We start from the raw sequence: 22,131 nt of genomic DNA, 5'->3' as shown, positions 1-22,131 counted from the left end.
ACTGAGCAGCAGCTGACTGTGTGAGCAGTGAAGACCTGCATTTCCTTGTCCTTGGGTGCATCCAGCACAGCATTGCCAGCCGGGCAGGCAGGCGATTGTCCCGCTCTGCTCTGCACTGGTGCGGCCTCACCTGGAGCACTGGGTGCAGGTCTGGGTGCCACAGGATAAAAAGATATAAAGCTACTGGAGAGTGTGCAGAAGAGGGCTACGAAGTTGGTGAAGGGTTTGGAGCGGAAGCCGTATGAGGAGCAGCTAAAGTCACTTGGTTTGTTCAGCCTGGAGGAGGCTGAGAGGGGAGCTCATGGGGCTGCAGCTTCCTCACAAGGGGAGCAGGAGGGGCAGGCGCTGGTCTCTTCTCTCTGGTGACCAGTGACAGAACCCGAGGGAATGGCAGGAAGATGTGCCAGGGGAGGTTTGGGTTGGACATTAGGAAAAGGTTCTTCCCCCAGAGGGTGGTGGACACTGGAACAGGCTCCCCAGGGAGGTGTCACGGCCCCAAGCCTGACAGTGTTCAAGAAGAGACTGGACAACACCCTCAGACACACGGTGTGAACTGTGGGGTTGTCTTGTGCAGGGACAGGAATCAGACTCGATGATCCTTGTGGGTCCCTTCCAATTTGGGACATTCTGTGATTCTATCATTCTATGATTTCCTGAGATTGCAGGTGATGGACAGCTACTTCTCCTGGCAGTCACCATGCATTTTAACTCTTTCCTCCTTAGTATACTGCCTATGTATTATCCCTTTCCCTGTGTTTTAGGATGGGCAGTAAATGGAACAACCTTATCTCCATCTGGTTTCTTCCAATTTACAATTATTAACATTGGAACTCATACAAATAGTAAAATGCAGGAGGCGAATCTAATGATCATGAATGTGGAAGATAACTCAGGATTATACCCAGGTTGAAATATGCAGCTCCACACACCCCTGAGAAAATTTACTCAGCCGTCTTAGTCACTTATAAGCTTTCCATTCTCCTGTGTATTTCTGTGGAGACCTAGAAATTTAAGATTTGGCAGAAATCCTGAGTGCCTGATCCTGTCCACTAAATGGAAACATATATGGTTTGCCAAGTTTCGTTTAGGATTTGGATTGGGATCCAAGTTTCCTTATAAACACATGAAGTAATTTTTCTGCTCAATTCAGTACCCAGCAGGCCTTAGTTAGAACATTAGTCCAGTCCTGGGCACCTCACTTCAAAAAAATTAGCCAACTGGAAAGAGACCAGAAAGAGAGTAATAGGAGGTCTAGGAAACATGTATTACTAGGAATGACTGCAAAAACTTGGATTGTTTAGTCCTTAGGGTTTTAGGTTGATTTGTTTTCTATTGAGAGTTATTTCCAAGCCAGATCATTCCAAAGATATTGTTTATAGTACTGCTCCACAAAGAGTTATATTTGAAGGGTTGGTGAACTTCAGCACAGAGGCAGGAAAAAGTATCTGGAGAAAGGGAGGGCTGCAACTCCTTAAGCCATCTTTGTCAGGAGCTCTAACAAATTAGATAACTACAAACCTGTATCTAACCATATATACTAGGTGGGGGTGAGGATATTTTGTTTTCCTTTTTTTTTTTTTCCTTGGCATGTGAATTGCTACGATTCCTTGGTCAGTATGAGTCCTCAGTTACAACTCCTCCACCCCAGAAACACATCAGATAATGAATTCTGACACTGTGTGTGTCTAATCTACAAGTTATCAGATCTTGCAATGTTGGGGTCAAGCACACTGAGAAGTTCAGACTCTTATATTTTCCATCAACATTCACGTAGCTGGCTATAGGTCTTCCTGTCTTGGCTCAAAGTGTGGAGCTCAAGAAATCTGAGCTCTAATTAACAGAGCTAGGTACAGTTGGCTCTACCTGTAGCCATCTCATCCCCACAGTATGAATTAAATCCATGTGAAGGAAGCAAACATGTTTATCTTCCCTCCTGCAAGATAGTTTCAGCATTTTGGCTAAATCTGATGACATGCTTCCATGTTAGTTATTAAAGTGGTAGACAAGATGTCCTTCAGGGAAATCTGAACTCAACTGAGAGCATAGATGTGTCTTCAAAGTAATTTCCTGCCTTCCCTTTGCTTAAGTTTAACCCATCTATTATAACTTTGGACGTTTAACAGGAGGACTGGTAGTGTTTAGAAGTGTTCTTTGGAGTTGCCTCTAATTTAGAAGAGGGAAGAATGTAGGTTGAGTGTGCTAATTGTTTCTGTTACCTATCAGGATGTACACTAGCTAAATTGATTCCTGCCGTTCTTGTAGCTAACCTTAAACTCCTCTTTCGCTAATGAACAGCTCTCACTATCGCATCACTAATGAGGTTCTCCCTTTCCATGTACTCTACTGTTGCCATCCTTCCATTTCCTTGGTCTACAGGGGACTGCTGATTGAGTAGTTCTTGCACTGCTCTGAAATTAAAGCCATAAAGGCAGTAGATAAGGAAAGGAGAAGCGGTTTATTTTCCTTTAATCCCCTTGTGGGTCTGAGAAAGGGCTTTAAAAATTAGTTTTTTACTTGGTCTTTATGCACCACAGTGTTTTCACATCTTATACTGACATTGTGCTAATGCAGGAAGGTTCAGAAGTCCTGTTCCCACAGCCTTCCAAAAGTTTGGATACATATCTCAGACTTATCCAATTCATCAGATGTGGGAACTGGACTGAAAAGCTCATGGGACATTAACATTTTTGCTATAGTTGATCTAAATATTACGTGTTAGCAGCTTGTTTTGTGGTCTTTAGTACTTTCACTTCTGATTTACAGCAGGAAGAGTAAGGTCTATGAAAATATTAAATAATAATAAGAAGAACCAAACTGATATCATACTCAAATAAAGTTTTAATTTTAAGCGAAAACTCAGGTTACGGTTTGGATTGGTTATTATTTGAGATTTCTGCCCGTAACTGTGGCATGGGTTGTTAGTTTTGTATCTTAAGCTGCCTTCCAAAGATGACTGCAAAGTCCATAAGATTACATTTTAGTGGAGCAACTTTGCTTCATTGAAAAAGCTTCCAAAATCTTGATTAGCATATCTTCAGTTTCCTAGGTTTGTTTTATCTTCTACTCCGCTGTCTTCCTCTTTCTATTGTCAATAATTCTCATGCAAAACAAATAAAAGATAGCAATAACAGTATAACTTCTCATTTGGGGATGTTTTCAACTTGCTTTGCACAGGTGTAAATGGTGAAATGGTGTGGAAACAAAGTCAGTGGCCTCATATTCCTTTGGACTTCAGTCTTTCATGATCATATCCAATCAGTCTTCTCAAGCTCTTCTCTCTTTTTCAAGCCATGTACTAAAAGCAGCTTTTTGAATTATTAAATGTTTAATGTTGTGCCTTATCACCAACTTTGTTTGACGCAAGCCAATGCCAGTCAAAGGTACCCCTTCACAGAAGCTCCCTGGAGGGCACACAAACACAAGTCCAGAAAAGTCAGTTTTAGAGGAATGTTTTCAAGTTCTGCCTTCTCTAGTTACCCACCAAGAACAACGGCTGCCTTCATAGGCCCACCCGTTTCTTGTCACCACTTGGGAAACCAGAAAGTTTTGGAAGCTCTCAGTCATCATCACATTCCATCCAGCTGAAGTCACTCTTCATCTGTGATATTTCTGCAGACAGAAGAAAAAGCAAGAGAAAGAGGGACTGTCCGTGGATTGCCACATAGACGGGATAAGGTCTGAAAGGGGGAGGAAGATGCAAGGTGATCCTGTTTCTCTACATTAAGGGGACTGCAACTAGGGTTGCAGATGTTTAAAGGGTATTTTAAGAACTTATTACACAAATGATGCAGCTACAGAAAAATGGTCATTGCCTCACACTGCAAAAAAGTTGAATTTGGTCCCAGAATCAAGTGGTTCTCATTGCAGGGTATGTTTGGATCCATTGCAGTACTGCTGTGATAGTACGTCTGATACTCTGTCAAGTTGTCTTTCCTAAGAAATTGCTTGACATAATTTCACTCAAGTTCTAGGATATTTTGTAATTTTTTTGCTTCATATTAACAACATTTTTATAAAAAAATAGGATATTTGGAATTAGTGTACAGAATTATGTAAGTGCAATTTTTCACTTATGTTTTTTACAGCCTCTCTGTGCAGAGCAAGACAGCCAATCAGCTTTCTGTTGCCTTTTCATTTATATAATGATCACTTTTATAAACTATAAAAATACAGTTTGTTTAAGTTAAATATATTTGATTTCTATTGGGAATATATTTCTAGCCTTTGGGACCTGTAAAGAGAGCATATGCATAGCTACAGGGCACATCTCAAGTGGATATTTAAAATATTTCTGACTATAATGAGTTGGAAATGGTTTAGGTATTGAAAACCATGCTTTTACAGTGGATGTGGTCAAAGAAGATTAGTTGTAATTGTTGAAGTTTAGAGAGTTATGGCTGTAAAATTATATTGTGCTATCTGTTTTAAAACTATAATGGAGGCCACAGCATTTTATTTATTTTTAAATTATTTTATTTTCCTTGCCAAGTTCTTAAAAAGTATGGAACCAGAAATGAGTAACTACTAACAAGAATTTTCCCTCCAACAACATTAATTTTTTGTAGTGTTTATTATCAAGCCTAATTACAAGTAACATTATATCACGGAGATTATTTACATTACATATTGTCTTGGAGTGAAACATTTCAAGGCATGGAAATGCCCAAGCCGAAGCAATGGTATAGTATTAGATACAAGACATATACAAGGAAGTATGTTAAAACGCATTTTTGGTTCAGTCTTCACAGAAAATAAACAGGAGCTACACAGAGAAGCTTACATTGGTTGGAATAGAAAAAGAAAAAAATGAAAATGAGTTGGATGATTAATCTGCTTTTCGCTTGACAAAATTTACTTGTTCTACTGTGTAGGTTGGCCAAGCCTCTAGAGATTCATTCTGAAAACTTGAGGAGAAAAACGACTCCCTAAATAACTGAGAAAGTAGTAAATATAAGCTCCTTTTTGGAAGAGGAAAAAACAAAGATGTAGAGACAAGCCAGCATATCCTGAGAAAAAAATATGGGAAAAGTAATTTTTAAATATATGTTTGCAAACACCTAAGAAATTGTCAACCAGACAGAATTGATCAAAGAATTAATCACATAGAAATAATACCAAACCAACCTAGGTTTCAACTGTGATGAGAGAAAAATTTTCATTTATAGGAGAGAAGCAGTAGATACCATGAATTTGGGAAATGTTTTTGAAACAAACTTCTCTAGTCATGTTCTCCTAACCAGTGTCAGCAAGCAAAATCTAAGTAAAAATCTTACAGTATGGAACGCCATACTCAGGAATTGGCAGTTTTTTACTGAACAAAGGCATCAAGTTCCACAAGAGCCTCTTCAAGGTATCTCCTAATCAAAAATTCATGAATAACTTGAATTAAGGAATTGAAAATATGGTTATAAAAGTTGCAGGCAATATGAAACTTGGAATAATTGCAAATATTTTGGAGAACTGAATAAGAACTCAAAATGACATTGAGAAATTAGAGAAATTATAAAATAAAAAAGAGGCCACTTAACTGGGCTGTGTGTGAAGTACAGTGTTTAATTAGGAGTAATCAGATTTACAACTATGGAATGAGGAATGCTTGCTTATATTTCTTCCATGTATCCGAGGGTGGTTTATCAAAAATGAAGCATGAATCAGCATTATATATTATCAGTATTTTGGCCATTCTGTGGGCATAAGCATCAGGAATATTCAAAGGTTTAGAAAACCTGAAAGCTTTAAAGAAAACATTGAAAAAACAGGTTTGTTTAGAGAGCAAAAATTGTTAGTAGATAGGTAAGTGTGATAATAATTCCTGAATACATACGGAGTTTCTTCAAAGAAAAAGAAAAAGTATCTTTTTTGTGTTAGTTTACTGTTTAAACAGGAATTAATGGGCTTAAATTACAACAAGGCCATTTACTTTGGAAACTAGAAAAACTTGGTAATGTAGATAGTGGAACTGGTTACCTAGGAGGTCACAGAATTTCATGTTTTAAAGATGCCTGAGAACAATCATCTGTCAAAAATAGCTCTCCTGACTAAGGCCAGTGGAGTACCCACCGTGGCCTGGCGTCCTTTCAGCCATATTGTCTCTGATTACACATGGGCTCTTGCCTGCAATCCTGCAGCACTTGAAGAATATGAAATTTTACAGAGTTAATCTTGAGAGCCCTTGGAAATTATTTTTTTTATTGTAGTAGTATAGAGTCCAGTCATGTCCTGTGACCGTACTACATGAGCCTTGAGGAAAACACAATTTTTTTTGTGCCCTCAAAGAAGTCAGTTTCATTAGATGGTTAAAACTCTACAGTTTTAAGCTTCATACTGTATGCCTCAGTTTGGTTTTTTTATACCTTTCTGTTGAATTTATTAATGACTCAAGAATAATCAAATACATATTTTCACCCTTACATCAAAGGCATTTGATTTAAATCCAATCTATTTCAAAGTTCTGAAAAGTCCTTATGATTTCTGCTTGTAGATGTCATGTAGATGTCATGTCAGATGAGTTGGTGGTCTCATGCTGACCTTTGAAATTTGTATCTACATCACTGATACCTATGTAAAGACTCCTATTGCCTTCAGCAGATTTCTATCAAACTCATGGGAGAATCTCCTCCTGAGAAAATCTGTAAATAATACTGAATAATTTGCAATCTAGAAAAGAGCTGGTTTTGTGCCTGTAACTAGCATGTAACTCCAGTGAAGTTTCTAGGGTGTACAGAGGTAGATAAGTACCAAATTAGGTCCTGTTACCCAAGGGGTAATAGATCAAGACAATTAAATTCATTTGAAAGAAAACAACCATTAAAATGTCCCCTTCTCTCCCCCAAATACTGCAGAGGTCAGAATATGCAAAACTATACATTTATCAACTTCCAAATAGACAAAATATGCTCAGTGAGAATAAATACAGGATCACTGGTGATGAGATCAAACATTTGGCTACATTTGGCTCCAGTTAAGTAGCATAACGCGTAACTAGGTATAATCAAGCTAGTTACTGTGGATATAATGTAAATGTAGTAAGATTTCTCCTCCTGACCTCCTTTCAGCTGCCTCACTGGGGATACAACAGAGTGTGAAATTGCAAACGAACTTTACCAGAAAAAAACTACTATATTTTCATTAATTGTATGACTACTTCTGTTACTTTAACTTAGGTATTGTACTGAAGAGCATTGTATTTCCATCATTCAAGTGCAAAAGACTTAAAATGGGCTAATTCAGTTCAAGTTTCTTATTTAAGCACTCTTCTCCTTCAGCTGCAAGTGTAATAATCAATTGAAATGGTCTAATATGGTGTTACTGTTACAAGGATAATAAGCCAAAATATAATTCAGTTTAATCAATTTCAACATAAAAATTAATAATGGCCCATGTTACGCCAGTATCATTTTGTTGTTGTTGTTACTCCTGTTGTTAGAAATGGACCCAGCCCGGTTTTACTGGTGTGACAGTTCAGGTTACAGCAATTATTTTTTGTAAAAAGAATTATCTCAATTCTTCTAATCACTTTTTGGCATGGAAAATTAAACAAACAACCAAAACCCACTACATGTCACTCATGTAAAAATAAGTGGATGCTGTAGCAGTGTTCACATCACATTCTTACCCTTTAGTACCTTGTCGTCCACATTACATAAGGGACTCCACTTAAGTCTGCTTGATTTTGAGCACAAATACTGTAGGATGTGTCCCATAGGAGAGAAGTATTAAAGACCACTGCTCTGTATTAATGCACTTGCAGAAAATCAAGAAAGCAACTTTGTCTTTTCTTTGCTGTGAAAATGAGCAACATTTTAAGAATAGAACCAGCATATGTATTACCAGCCTTGGCTGGCATGGACTCACTGATCTGCTTGTATCAAGGGCATGACACTGGTATATATGAGCTGACTATCAAGACCTAATAAAGGAGGCCTCACAACTTTTCTTGACATTAGAGAGTATAATTCTCTTCATCTTATATATGGAAAATTATATCTGGCTTCTTTGCAACACTAGAAAAGTCAGCCTTAAAACTAGGTCATGGGTCTTAACTGACTTTTCCCCCACATTTTCTGGGTCTTCGTAGGTTACAGAGTTCCCATGAGTTACAGCTCCTCTTATTTCCACCTAAGCACCTTGTGCTAATTCTCCAGCTACCATTACATTTAAGTAACTAATGTGAACTGTGTTTAGAGTTTTCATTTAAATAACTGGCCATATCTTTTCTGCTTGGCAGTACTTAGGCAGCTCCAGATATCAGAAGGGCCTTTGCTGCTACTGAGTTCGATATTACTGATGATGGAGTAAGCTGATTTTGGAACTGTTGTTTCTACTGCCTCACAGGTAGCAGAATTGCAGTGCTGTATGTAACTGCATATTCACTCTGTTTGTTCAAGTCTCCGTTTCAAGCCTGAGAAGCCATGAGTGTAGAATTGTTCTCACATGGCTGTAAGAAGCTTGGTAGATATGCAGATCATTCACAGCATAGGTGAAGTTTTCATAGTTTGTATGTGCAAAACCATTCTTAGCACTGCTGATTTTTCATGCTGCAATTAAGAATCTTACCATAAAAATCTTACACTAGAAGATTTTATCAGCTTTTTCTTTTTTAATAATACATGATAATTTGTGTCTGTCAACAATTATATTTGCTTTTTGACATCAATTTTTAAAGAAAATAATCCTCCTCTTTCAGGTCTTTATAAGTTTGGACAATAAACTTTTTTTAATATTATTATTTCTGGTTTAATATGGCCCGTTTAATGAAGGGCTTTACTAGATCCTAGGCGTACTGTTGTTTATCCTGCAGTTGTCACTGAAGTCTTTCTCATATGCAATGACTATAGACTTTGTAGCTGTAGCCAACCTAATGCTTTTTGCTAAGTAAACACAAAACCTCTGCTAATTGCACTGGAGTTTATATAACTTCGTATCAGAATTTATGTAGTTTATATAAGTATAGAATTTTATGTATATTTTAAAATGCATCCAGGAAAGGCTACCTCTTCTTTCTTGACAATAAAATGAGGTCTTTCATGTTAAATTTCCTAGTTTGATGTTCTCTCTCTTCTTTACAAACGTTAACTGTATCACCAGTTTACTCCCAATAAAAATCAGCTATTACTTTTTCATGCTTGACTCACAGCTGCTGTCCAGCTAACATCAAATCCTCTACTTCTAGTCACAGAACAGGCAACGACCTCACTCCTGAGTTGCTTAGACCAGTCTAATGGCTGTACTGAATGGCTTTTTCATCGTATATAGAGCAGCCATTTAAAAAAAAAATTACGAAGAAAGAACTTCCTCCTCATCAACTCTGCACACTAAAGTCTACATGGTTCCACAGTGAACAGACTGCATTCAGTTTCCAGGGACAGAAAATCAGCATTTCCAGAAAAAGCACTGAGTACCATGTTACATTGTTGGCTTCAGTTGACGTGTGGTTACCATAAAGAATTTTTAACTAAATGAAAAAATATATGGATTTTCCAGTACTACCCTGCTCAGACAAAAACATGGAACATATTTAGGAGGAAATTATTGCAGATTCTTTCTTTAAGCAGGTAGCAACTCATCAATGTTTTTCCAGCTGATTTATTCATCACTTTATTTCTTGGATCAGTCTAGGGTGTTCTTTACGATTTCTTGTTGCTTTTATTCCTCTCGTAATTTCCTCATTAACAACCACTGAGTTAGATGTTCTGACTACTTTAATATCATGAGAAATGCTGGAGCCAGGCATACTACCTGGATAAACCATTTAGAAGTTATTTGGTTGCATTCATATTTATGCTGTCTTAAGACATAATGCCCAAAAAACATCGCCTTCCAGTCGCTATAGTAATAGCCGAAAAGGGGTCTCTAAAGTCACTGTTTAAATTGTAATGACTTCTACTACTCCCAAATCAGTATGCTCTTAGGCTGAAAACATAGAGATAAAAAGCTCTCTCTCCCACTATTGGCCTGTTGAACCATCCAGTGTCGCAGAAAGAGTTTGTTTTAAAGAAAAAAAGTTAATTGTATTTATTACAAACAGAGCAAAATGTTTCTGATATCTGAAAGACAAAGATAACGTGGCCTTTAGGGTTAGTCTTACCATATCCCAAAATGTCAACATACTTGCCAAAAGTGAATTTATCAGCTCGGCGCAGCCAAGAGACTTAGTTTATCTAAACGTCCTACAAGGAGTAAATAGGTTACCACTGGTTTTGAAGATTGGGGTAAATTTTAACATTCTATTGACATATGCTATAGATTTAATTTAATGCTGTGGTTCAGATGTCTCTTGTGATAAATTTTAGTAAAATCTATGTGAAGAAGAATGAAGTTGTTTCAGTATTTATGGGGTTTAAAATACAGGGTTAGCAAAGAAAACATGTTAATTGAAACTATGTTCATGTATATTCTTGCAATGGTTTAGAGAAGAATTTTTCTAAACTTTGTTGATCAGTTGGTTCCAAATAATAAAAGTTTGGTATTTTTCAGGTTTATTGCCTTTTCTGTAGTGAGAAAATCCTCTAATGAAGTGATTAAATAGCTCAAATTTTGTTTTTTAGGCATATTGGAGATAACGTCTGTAGAAATTGGAGTCGTGGCAGTTAAGTCCATTAAGAGCAACTATTATTTAGCCATGAACAAGAAAGGAAAAGTCTACGGCTCTGTAAGTATTCTTCTACCTTCCAAACGGGTTGCAATAATCAGGACGGCTCCCTCTCTTACCCACTGAAAACCCCACTTGTCTGTGCATTACTACTAATTAGAGCCAAAATAAGCTCTTCATCAAAATTTCATCCTCTGGTAAACTAGCAGCCTCCTTCACCACATGCCCTCTTTTGTTTGTTAAGCTTATATCATACCAAAGCAACTGCTAAGATTTCTTATGTTTACTGCTTCAGTCGGGTTTCTTATTAAGTAATGGTCAATGGAGAGGGTCCTGCAAAATATAATATTTAAGGCTGGTTTTGCCTGTTTTTCTACGGTAAGGTCACATTTATCAGTAATTGGGGGAAGAGAGGGAGGGGAATAAAGTGTATCTGAAATGTTGGAAACTTCAGCTGATGAAGCAGATACATCATATTATCAAACTACAACTTCCAGAAAGATTTCTAGAGTAGCCAGCTTTAAATTGATTATATTAATTAATACACAAGTTTATGGGCAGTACAGAGAGATATATTTCTATGTATCGGCAGATAGATAATCATAGAATCATAGAATATAAGGTTGGAAGGGACATCAAGGATCATTTGGTCCAACCTTTCTTGGCAAAAGCACAGTCTGGACAAGGTGGCCCAGCATAATCATTGACTGGGCAGAATTTGGGTGTCATTTGAAATTCGTCCATATACACTCTATTTATATTTGTGAATGTTTGGCATTATTGATACACCCGGGGTGGGGGGCAGAGGGGGAAGTAACTATCCAAATATTTGTAATATGAAGCAATTTGATCTATAAATCTGACTACTAATCTCAAGTGGACCCTCACATATCCACATGGTTACATAAACACCAGATTGTTCTGATATTACATCTGGTTTGGTTTATGATTTTGCAACATTTTGCCAGTTCCGGTGAGTTTGAGCCCACATAAACGTAAACTTATTCAAGTCATCTGCAAAGCCAATCTTCAGATTTTGCTCAGTATTCAGAACATCCATGGGGTTTAATGAGAACAAGTCTCAGATAGGTACTGGGGCTGGGTTTATCCTCAGGCAATGTAGCTAAGCCTCCTGCCTCTGCTGAAAATAATGAAGTAATGCCAATCTCAACTGAGATTAGAGGGGCTTGAAGTCATTCGGCCCTCTTTTTTAAGGAAGTGTTCCTATGGAGTGGGTTTACTTCATACAAACATTAAAAACTGTCCTTCCTCGTCTGCACTGTGCAAGTCAGTCCTTGTCCAAAAGGTTACCTCCGACTTTCTAAACTCCTGGACAGTGTTGAAGAATCACGTTAAGGAAAGACCAGAATAGGAAATGTTTCTTAAACTCCTGTAAATGTGCATTTTAATTTCTAGAATTACGTTGGTCAGAAATACAAGAAAAGTAGTGCTCAGTCCTGCACCAAAGAGAGATCCAAGGGTATCCTGACCTGCTGACAATGTCACCATTTGTCAGTTAAGCTGCAGTCATTGATCATGGGTATGCTTTTGTACATATATGAAGGTGTTAGCATAAATCATTATCTTCAGTTCACACATCTCAGTTTACGGCATTTAATTTAGTCATTTTTGATCGTCCATCCCAAAGTCTGAGAAAGTTTTCCTACCGAAGTTGTTTAGCTGCAGCTGGTGTGGTGAGAATCCATCTCAACCCTATACACACAAAATAAGTCAAAGCAGCTTTCATGTACCATAGGTGGAAACTGCTGCCATAAGTTTCAGTAATTCATAGTGTATTAGAAATAGTGTTGACAGGAGGATACGAATGTGGAAAGCTTTTTTTTAATTCCAGCTGAGATAATTTTTCAATATTCACATCATAAAATCAAAACATAATGACTTATCAAAATCCATTCCATAATACTTCAGAGATTTCAAGAATGCTTCTGTTATTATTTTTCCCATCCTCCCAAGACCTGCAGTTAGACTCATATTACTACAGCGTGGCAGCTTGCAGATGGATATGAAAAACAGAACCAATAAAAATTGTAAAAACACTCTTAAGCATGTGCACAATAGACATTGGTGCAGGGTTATGCTGAAATTTGTTTGAAATGAGCAAAGCAGTCTTGGCCTAACACTCAAACACCTGCCAATAAGGCTCCTTAACCACATCACACTGTCATCTGTTCTCTCCGTATTATTTAATAATAGAGATAAAAGGTTGGATTTGAATACAATTCAGCTTCTGAGAAAATTTTATGTCTGTGATGTTTCCATTTGACTGACTTTGGTTAGAATGAGGGAGCAAAAGAAGACTCACTATTTGGTTTCTTCAACAAAATAAGGTGCTGGCAGATAGAAGTTACTGAGGTTTAGAACTGTGATTGATGGCCACCTGCCTTCTTCATATCTTGATGCCTGAGGTGGCATATTACAGCAGATAAATGTTAAATGGTCTATATGTAGCTTTGTGAATACAGGCAGTATCAAGGGTTGTTTTGTAGAAAGTCTTCTTTTGATAGTGCCCTCCTCAACAGTCATTGTTCAACTACTAATTTCAAAGTCAAAGAGCACTTTGGGAGACAAACTGAGTTTGAATATGCAAAATTATGTTACGAAGACATAAGCATACATTTTATGGTCTCAACAATAACTGGGTAAAACTTTAATTATAGACCCAAGAATTCTTACTTTATTGAAGGACTGAACATTAACTAGTTTAAAAATTCTAATTTAAGTTAATAGGAATGGAAAATAAATTTTTTTTATAGTCTTATGTCTTTTTTATTAATGTGGATACTTTCTTTATCTCTACTAGCAGAATATCTAAGGGTTTTGATAATAACAAAAGATAAAACATGCCTGAAATTCTTATCTGTACCATGAAAATTGTTTTATTATGCAGACATATTTCTCATCTTGTTTGTAGACACATTAAAAATGCCACATATAGTTAGTATATCATACTCTGAGATTCTGACATTCTTCTGCCTGAGCTGTGAAATAACATCTTATTTTCTGAAATGCAGAAACAACAAAATGCTAATTTTTGGTTGTAATTTAAGCGTGTTACAAATTCCTCACTTTCAAAACCCTTCTAAATGGATTATAGATAACTTCATAAAACTGAGGGGTTTTATATCTAGGAATTACTTGTTTGTGAAAACAAAGTATTCTTGGCTTCATTATAGAGAAGCAGATCTGCGTAAACATGCATTTAACATTATTGACAAAAATAGTCTCCCCCTATATGCTTGCACGTGCCTGTATTTTTTATTCTTTCTAGCAAATTGACAACTGATTCTCCTTTAAAAATAGAAAACCTTAATCCCTCGTATCATGCACAAAATTTCTTTCAAGTTTATTTGGTAAATAAGATACAGGATCATACATGATTAAGGTGGCACGGGGCCATCTCCTTGGTTGGTGTAAATCCCCTGTGCTGGTTCACACCAGCAAAGCAATGCTCTCTGCTTCTTTGGGGAACCTTCCTGCAACTGGGGAGCTCTGTGGCCCCTTGCACAGCCCCACACCCACCTTGTCTTTCTCCTGCAAAAAGGTAAGCTGGTGAAGGGTCTGAAGCACGAGCCTTATGAGGAGCAGCTGAGTGACCTGGAGGGGTTTAGCCTTGAGAAAAGGAGGCTGAGGGGAGACCTCTGGCTCTCGACAATCACCTGAAAGGAGGTTGTAATGGGGATGGGGGGGCTCGTTCTCCCAAGTAACAAGTGATAGGACCAGAGGAAATGGCCTCAAGTTGTGGCAGGGGAGGTTTAGATTGGATATTGGGAACAATTTCTTCCCGAAAGGGGTTGTCAGGCATTGGAACAGACTGCCCAAGGCAGTGGTGGAGTCACCATCCCTGGAGGGGTTTAACAGACACAGAGATGATGTTCTTAGGTGACAGTGATTTAGTGACAGTGTTGGGTTAACAGTTGGACTCAATGATCATGAGGGTCTCTTCCAACCAAAATGATTCTGTTGTTCTAGGATCATTTTTAGGCTAAGACTCTCTTCAGGTCAGCAAAGTAAACAGGCTTCACATCCATTGTAACAGCAGCATAACAGTGATTTGCACCCATTCAAAAAAGGACATTTCATGGCCAGTGTAGTACAAAGGACCTTACTCGAAGTAAGAAGTAGGTATATGCCATGCATATCTGTTTAACATATGGTATCAATAATCTGGTTCAAGATATTTAAGGGTTGTATTTGTTAGAACTGAAATATGATGGATGATTCCAAGACTGCTACCTCATACTTTGAGTTTATGACTGAGAATTTGGTTTAATATTGTTGCTACATTCTAACACAGAGAAGTATAATTTCAGTTGTGAGTGAACTATATCCTTTCACTGCTATAATAATGCACTGAATAACTGTTTATATCTTTTGTTGGTTTCACTTTTTGTAGTCTAACTGATGTTGCTTTAAATGCTGTGGACACAGCTAAGCTTTTCTTTAAATACACTGTAGAATCCTAAAATAATGTCACATACAGAACACTGAAATCTTCCAAAATATTTTTAGAAACTACCTTCAGTATGCTGCAACTCTGAAAGATTATGTTTATTCTGAATTTGAGTATTTGTTTTCTTGTTTTAACAGAAGGAGTTTAACAGTGATTGCAAATTGAAGGAAAGAATAGAAGAAAATGGATATAACACATATGCATCCTTAAATTGGAAGCACAATGGAAGGCAAATGTTTGTGGCCTTGAATGGAAGGGGAGCGACAAAGAGAGGACAGAAAACAAGACGGAAAAACACTTCAGCTCACTTTCTTCCAATGGTAGTAATGTCATAGATGAAGGAGCTGTTTTATTGATGCTGTTGAACCAAAAGCTCTTATGTCAAGATTATTTGGTAATCCTCTTGAAGAGTAGATGCAAAGAAATAGTGCAGACATCTACTTGTTTGAAAAGGAGCAGGGGAAGCCTTTGAAAGTTTTGTACTCATTGCTGGCACACAAAATACTTTTATTTAGTTCAGTGACATATCTTATTGTCAGGATACAAGATGGATCAAATGGCATGGAAGTTATTGCCAGTGTGAACAATTTTTTCTCTCTCTGCAACAGAATTTAGGGGATGTGAGACAATCTGTTGAGTGATCTTCATGGGGAAAGTTATTTATGGAATACTAGCTCATATCAAAGACCTTGATTGCTCATTCAAGCCTAATGATCCAATGAACATTTAGACACGCAAGCATTTACTGGAAGCACTTGGGTCATATGCACAAATAATGACATTTCTGGAGAAGCCTTGTGGAAGAACGGACAGGATTAAGGAATATAAGCGAAGTAGTATAAAACTGTTCTAACAAAACGAATAGTATGGTTTGCTTGTATGTTCTAACTTCATTTCTTTTTATTTCTAAGTTATTTATTTAATAGGATGTTAAATATCTTTTTGATTTGAAATGTTTTCCTCATTTGCTTCTTTGTTATTTTCCCTTTTTCTCAGTACTTCACACAGAGGGGGATAGGTTAAAATATCAAAACCACAGAAGTACTCTGAGAATAGGTATTAGACAAGGCTTTAAAGGCAGAATTTAATGTGTATAATCCATTTTTTTTCTAACCTGTCTTGCACTTCAGCAAAAAGACCAAACAAGCAGTGCTTGGATTTATGGTATTGGGTGTCTTTATGTTTGAGAAATTTTTTTACTTATCAGCACTCAAGAACAAACTTCAAGAAATACTTTGTTCAAAGGGTCTTTCTGCTATTTTGAAATTGATAGGAGGGGCCACATCTGTACTTGGGTGTCAATGCATCTGTGTGTATATTCATCTGACTTCTATTTCAATTTTTAACTAAGATCTAATGCATTGCAATCAGTGCAGTATCCTGCAGCAAGCATTAGGCTGGAACCTAGATGTGGACAGCCCTGCTAAAGTCACTGAGATTGCAAATGTTAAAATTAAACAGTGCGTAACTCCCAAGTGTAAAATTTGGCCTCTGAAAGGTAAGCATGAAGACAACACAGTCCTGCACTCCTTATTCAGTTAATGCACCCATTCAGCACATTGGTCCTTGTTGCCAGCTTGTAGAATCACGGGCACATAGTGGAAGCGATACCTATGTAAGGACTGAGGGACAAGAAATCCAAAATCATGCTCGTGCATTTATCAGAGATTATTACTCACATGTATATTATATATGAGAGCCAACAAAAAAGCTGTGCTGGTATCCAGCTTTAGCATGCCTTTTATATCCATCGTAGTAACTGAAGGCTCAAAATACATAATATCCAGCACATTTTTATGAGGTGTTACTAGTCCCATGGCTTAACTTGAGCAACTGCAGTATAACAAAGTTAAGCATAATATGAAGTCTGTTCAATTAAAGGTACATAAGGTTTGTTTTATGTTTTGCTTTACTCTGTAATTTTAGAGAGCTCTGGATAGCTCACCAATGTATCCATATTGAGATTTTTTTGTTAGAGCAGATAAATAGAAAACAGTACATCAAACAATTTGTAGCACTGTCTTCACATTGTATTCCACTAAATAAATAAATAAGCCTTTGCAGTGTCTTTAGTAAGAAAAAAAAATTAGTATAATATTATTTTGTTCTAAATACTTTAAGTGATAACTATGAGATTATATTGATGCTGCAGTTTTATCTTCAATATTTCTTGTTGTGAAAAAGTTTGTTTTATTTTTTATTGTTTGGAAACTGTATTTTGGTACAAAGGAGAGCCTTGCTTGATGTGTCTTTTTGAGAATGTTTAACCTCTATAAAGGCTGGTGTTGCTGAAATCTTCTATAAGTTATTTAAGTCAATGTTTAACCAGCACTTCAATCTTAATTTGTTATTTAAATATTCGCTGGGGATCTTTTGGAAAAAAAAAAAAAAAAAGGCAAAAAATAATAGCTTTCCTGTAAAATACAGAATGGTCAGGTTGTATTTCCTGTCCTTAAATAAAGTCAGCTGTTCTGAAACCAGGAATTCATTGAGAGACAACATTTCAGGTGATAGCTGACATTGTATTTCACAGTATTTTATCTCCAGCTTTCTTCTTTACAAATGATTTTTCTAGAAAGGGAAATAATAATTTCAGCTTTTAAATGTAATTGCAGGTCACAGCAAAACTTAACTGCCATGATAAAAGCAAGTTTCTGTTGTTTAAAATTTGTAATTGATAATTAAAACTGACAAGACATAATGGACCACCCACAGTGAACATTCAATGTGAGCTTGGGCAAATGCATTATTGGATGACCACTTAAAGAACATTTAGGGTACAAATGAAATTATCTTTTGACAGAATTGCCTAGATGACTTGTTCAGGGGAGGGATTATGCATAAATATTATCATAGTACTCAAAACACCATGCTGCTCAGAGGCCAAAATTGGCAAACATCACTTTTTCAAAGTGAGTCAGAAGCCATTTGTGACATGAATAGTGGTTACTGAAAATTAACCAAAATTTAAAAAAAATAAAATAAAATAAAATAAAATAACCTTGAAGGAATCAATGATTCCTGTGTGTTTGGTATACTGTAATACCCACTATAGTGGGAGCAAACTGCAGACACTCTATCTAGAGTATCACAGATCCTCAACTATAAGCTCTGTTTTCTGTCATCCTCAGCGTAACAGACTCCTGAGCAAAAGGAAAACAGGGTTAGCGATTTAAAAAAGGAAACAAAAATCACTGAGCAACAATGTATAGTGTGTTATATTTAAATAAAAATAATAAAATATGGGGATAGACAATAAGAGTATTGTCCTTGTTTGTTTTATTAACCTGATATGATACTGCACAATAAAAATAAAAATGGAAAAGATCTGTTGTACTACAGGATGTGGTTTGGTGCTGTATAGCCTCAAAACAAAACAAAAATCACTTGAACATTTGTAAGTTTCTTTAATTTTTTGCATGTGTGAGTCAGCTATCTCCACACTAATAACAACCAAATGCTTTAGATTCTTCCTGAAAGTATTCAAATCCACCTAGTTTATACAGTGGAAAAAATAATGAACTTAAAGCAAGCACATTTGATGGAAGAATGAAGGGGTTTAGAAAGAAGAACATGTACTCACATGTTTAAAGTAAACTTTAGATACGGAAAAATAGTTACATTTTATTTAAGACTTCATTAAAGACATTTCAGGTTATAAAGTTCACTAAAGATTAGTAAGCTTTAATAACAGAAGAATACTAGTGTATTAGCACAACTTTGTAATCCGTGCCCCTGCTGAAATTGTCTCTATTGACACAATCAGTTCTATAATAACTGCTTCAAGGAGTGATCTTGAAACTAATGCTTGAAGACAGCCCCTCTTTTGAAGTATCAAGTATCATTATTTACTCTATTAAGTTAGATTGTGGGGCCGAATTATCCTCCTAATTTCCTATTAAATTGGAAAAAGGAAAGTACAACACATAACACAAACATTATCTGCTGCAGCTAGTCAATGTGTGATTACTAATGATACTTTTCAGAACAAGCTCATTGTCTAAAACAATTTCAGTGCAACTGCAAATAACAAACACATGCAAAAAAAATAGTTTCCCATCACGTTATAATAAAGAAATAGAATATGAAAAATTAACTGGTTTTGAACTTAACAGATTATTATTATAGTTATCCTTACCTGCTCGAATATTTGAACCTCATTTTTAACTATGTGGAAGCTTTCTTAGAATACATTTTGGGATTTTTCTAATGAAGCACGGTATCAGATACCTGATTGATGTCTTTTTACTCACTAATCCCAGAAAAAATATATAATATGTCCTCTACTCACCTCAGCTATTTAAAGGTAATAATGCTCCTGTGAAAGGCAAAATAAAGGAACCATGACTAAGACTCAGGTAACTGATATGGGAGCACTCTTAGTTACTGAAGTATAAAAGGCGAGAATTTGCTCTCCTGAAATTCACCACAGGGATCTTTAGTGATGCCACTGTACGCTATGTAGTTAATGCAGAATACTAACTCATACAATTGAATAAATAGCTATGCTGGTAGTGACATCAGAGATACATGTCATACCAGCCATTGTCCAAATATGAATGTATGAAAATCGCAATATCTGGGAAAAAACAACAACAACAACAAAGTACCCCACTGTATAGTTCCGTGTAAAATATTTAGGGTTCTGATAGCATATAGATAATGTACCACAGTGGAAAGAACAGAGTCTATGCTTACATCAAAGATCATGCTTTATCTTGCAATTATGTAGCTAATGAAGAATCGAGGTATTACAGGATCTTTATTACTACTGAAATGTAAAGTGTGCATACCTTCAGTGTAACCATTCATTCAAGCCCCGAATGTACTATTTCTCCATCAAACTTATTCTGTGGCTTGGTTTAAATTATGGGGTTTTTATTATGAAATGTGTACTAATTCCTCAATGAACTTCTAACCCTTTCATTTGCTAAGAATCTTCACAGGAATCTGGGAGAAGGTCAAACACTGATCTACACCTGAATCTGCACTTTTTTTCTAGCTAAAAATATCTTTAAAAAAACATTACATTCAATATTGTACATGCAGGAACTTGCCTTATTCAGTGAGGTGTGTCGATTGGGATAAAAATTTAATTTCTCCAACCTGTTATTTTAATGATGTCCAGTTAATTTGTGCACTTTATTGAATTAGAAATACTCTTGAAGTCTCACTTCCTCAAGTTTCTAAAATGTATATCGCAAAACTGTATGAGCACTTTAGCTTTTTCTTTTATCTCTTCATTTATTTTAGCAACTTGAGACAGCCCTCAGAAAAGGAACTGCCTTATCAGGACCCTGTACGTAAAATGCAAAATTATTTCCAAATTGTACTGAAATAGTCCACTCAAGACAATCAAAATGTCTTGAGCTTGGTCTTATAGTATCCATATCAGTATGCTTCAGATGCACTTAACTACCTGAAAAAACTATTTTATTATACTCAATTGTAGACAGACTACTCCAGGAACAGCAGAATCTTGGAAAACAAAACAAAACAAAACAAAACAAAACACCAAAACAAAACAAAACAAAACAATAGAATCATAGAATAGTTTGGTTGGAAAGGACCTTCAAAGGTCATCCTGTCCAACCCCCCTGCCATGGCCAGGGACATCTTCAACTAGATCAGGTTGCTCAGAGCCATCTCCAGCCTGGCCTTGAATGTCTCCAGGGATAAGGCATCTACGACTTCAGTGGGCAACCTGTTCCAGTATTTTACAATCCCCATCGTAAAAAATTTATTCCTTTTGCCTAGCCTGAATCTACTGTCTTGTCATTTCAAACCATTATCCCTTGTCCTATCACAACAGGCCCTGCTAAAAAGTCTGTCCCCATCTTTCTTATACTAGTACTTTTACGTACTGAAAGGCCACAATAAGGTCTCCCTGGAGCCTTCTCTTCTCTAGGCTGAACAACCCCAACTCTCTCAGCCTATCCTCACAGCAGAGCTTTTCCATCCCTCTGATCATTTTTGTGGCCTCCTCTGGGCCCTCTCCAACAGGTCCATGTCTTTGCTGTGCTGAGGGCTCCAGAGCTGGACACAGGGCTCCAGAGCTGGACACAGGACTCCAGAGCGGAGCAGAAGGGCAGACTCACCTCCCTTGAACTGCTGGACACACTCCTTTTAATGCAGTCCAAGATAAAATTGGCTTTCTGGGCTGCAAGTGCACCTTTCTGACTCATGTCCAGCCTTTCACTCACCAGAACCCCCAAGTCTTTCTCCGCAGGACTGCTCTTAATCCCTTCATGACCCAGCCCATATTGATACCAGGGGTTACCCTGATCCAGGTGCAGGACCTTGCACCTGGCCTTGTTGAACCTCATGAGGTTCACATGGGTTCACTTCTCGAACTTGTCCAGGTCCCTCTGGATGGCATCCCATCCCTCAGGCGTGTCAACTACACCAATCAGCCTGTTGTCATCTGCAAACATGCTGAGGGTACACTTGATCCCAATGTCTATGTGATTGATTAAGATAATTAAAAAGTACAGGTCCCAGTGCAGACCCCTGAGGGACACCACTTGTCATCAGTGTCCATCCCAGCATTGAGCCATTGACCACTACTCTCTAGGTGGAACCATCCAGCTGTTTCCTCATCCACCAAACAGTCCATTCATCAAATCCATACCTCTCTAGTTTAGAGAGAAGGATGTTGTGGAGGACCATGTCAAAGACTTTACAGAAGTCCAGATAGATGACACCCGTAGCCCTTCCTTTGTACACTGATGTAGTTATTCCATCGTAAAAGGCCACTAGCTTGGTCATGCAGGACTCGCTCTTGGTGAAGCCATGCTTGCTGTCTCAAATCACCTCTCTGCTCTCCATGCACCTTAGAATAGCTTCTAGGAGGATCCGATCCATGATCTTCCCAGGCAGAGAAGTGAGGCTGACAGGTCGGTAGCTCCTGGGGCCCTCCTTCCTACCCTTTGTAGAAATGGATGTGATGTTTGCCTTTTTCCAGTCACCAGAAACTTCACCTGACTGCCATGACTTCTCAAATATCATGGAGAGTGGCTTGGTGGCTATATCAGCCGGTTCCCCCAGGACTCTGGGAAGCATCTCATCA

General features: G+C 37.3%; 1 protein-coding gene across 4 annotated transcripts in view; it reads left to right on the top strand.

Annotated features, from left to right (window-relative positions):
• The window catches only part of FGF10 (fibroblast growth factor 10), a 119,082-nt gene extending 101,904 nt beyond the window's left edge, over nucleotides 1-17,178 (top strand). For all 4 annotated transcript variants that reach the window (XM_065656394.1, XM_065656392.1, XM_065656395.1 and 1 more), the window contains 2 exons: nucleotides 10,548-10,651; nucleotides 15,200-17,178. In XM_065656394.1, coding sequence (XP_065512466.1) covers nucleotides 10,548-10,651; nucleotides 15,200-15,397 — 302 coding nt within the window. In that variant the 3' untranslated portion in view covers nucleotides 15,398-17,178. The remainder of the gene's footprint in view (nucleotides 1-10,547; nucleotides 10,652-15,199) is intronic.
• The last annotated feature ends 4,953 nt before the right edge of the window (nucleotides 17,179-22,131 follow it).

This window comes from Caloenas nicobarica, chromosome Z (genome assembly GCF_036013445.1).
Source record: "Caloenas nicobarica isolate bCalNic1 chromosome Z, bCalNic1.hap1, whole genome shotgun sequence".
Classification (NCBI taxonomy): domain Eukaryota; kingdom Metazoa; phylum Chordata; class Aves; order Columbiformes; family Columbidae; genus Caloenas; species Caloenas nicobarica.
Note: the sequence above shows the minus strand (reverse complement) of the source record. Positions and strands in the feature narration are given on the sequence as shown.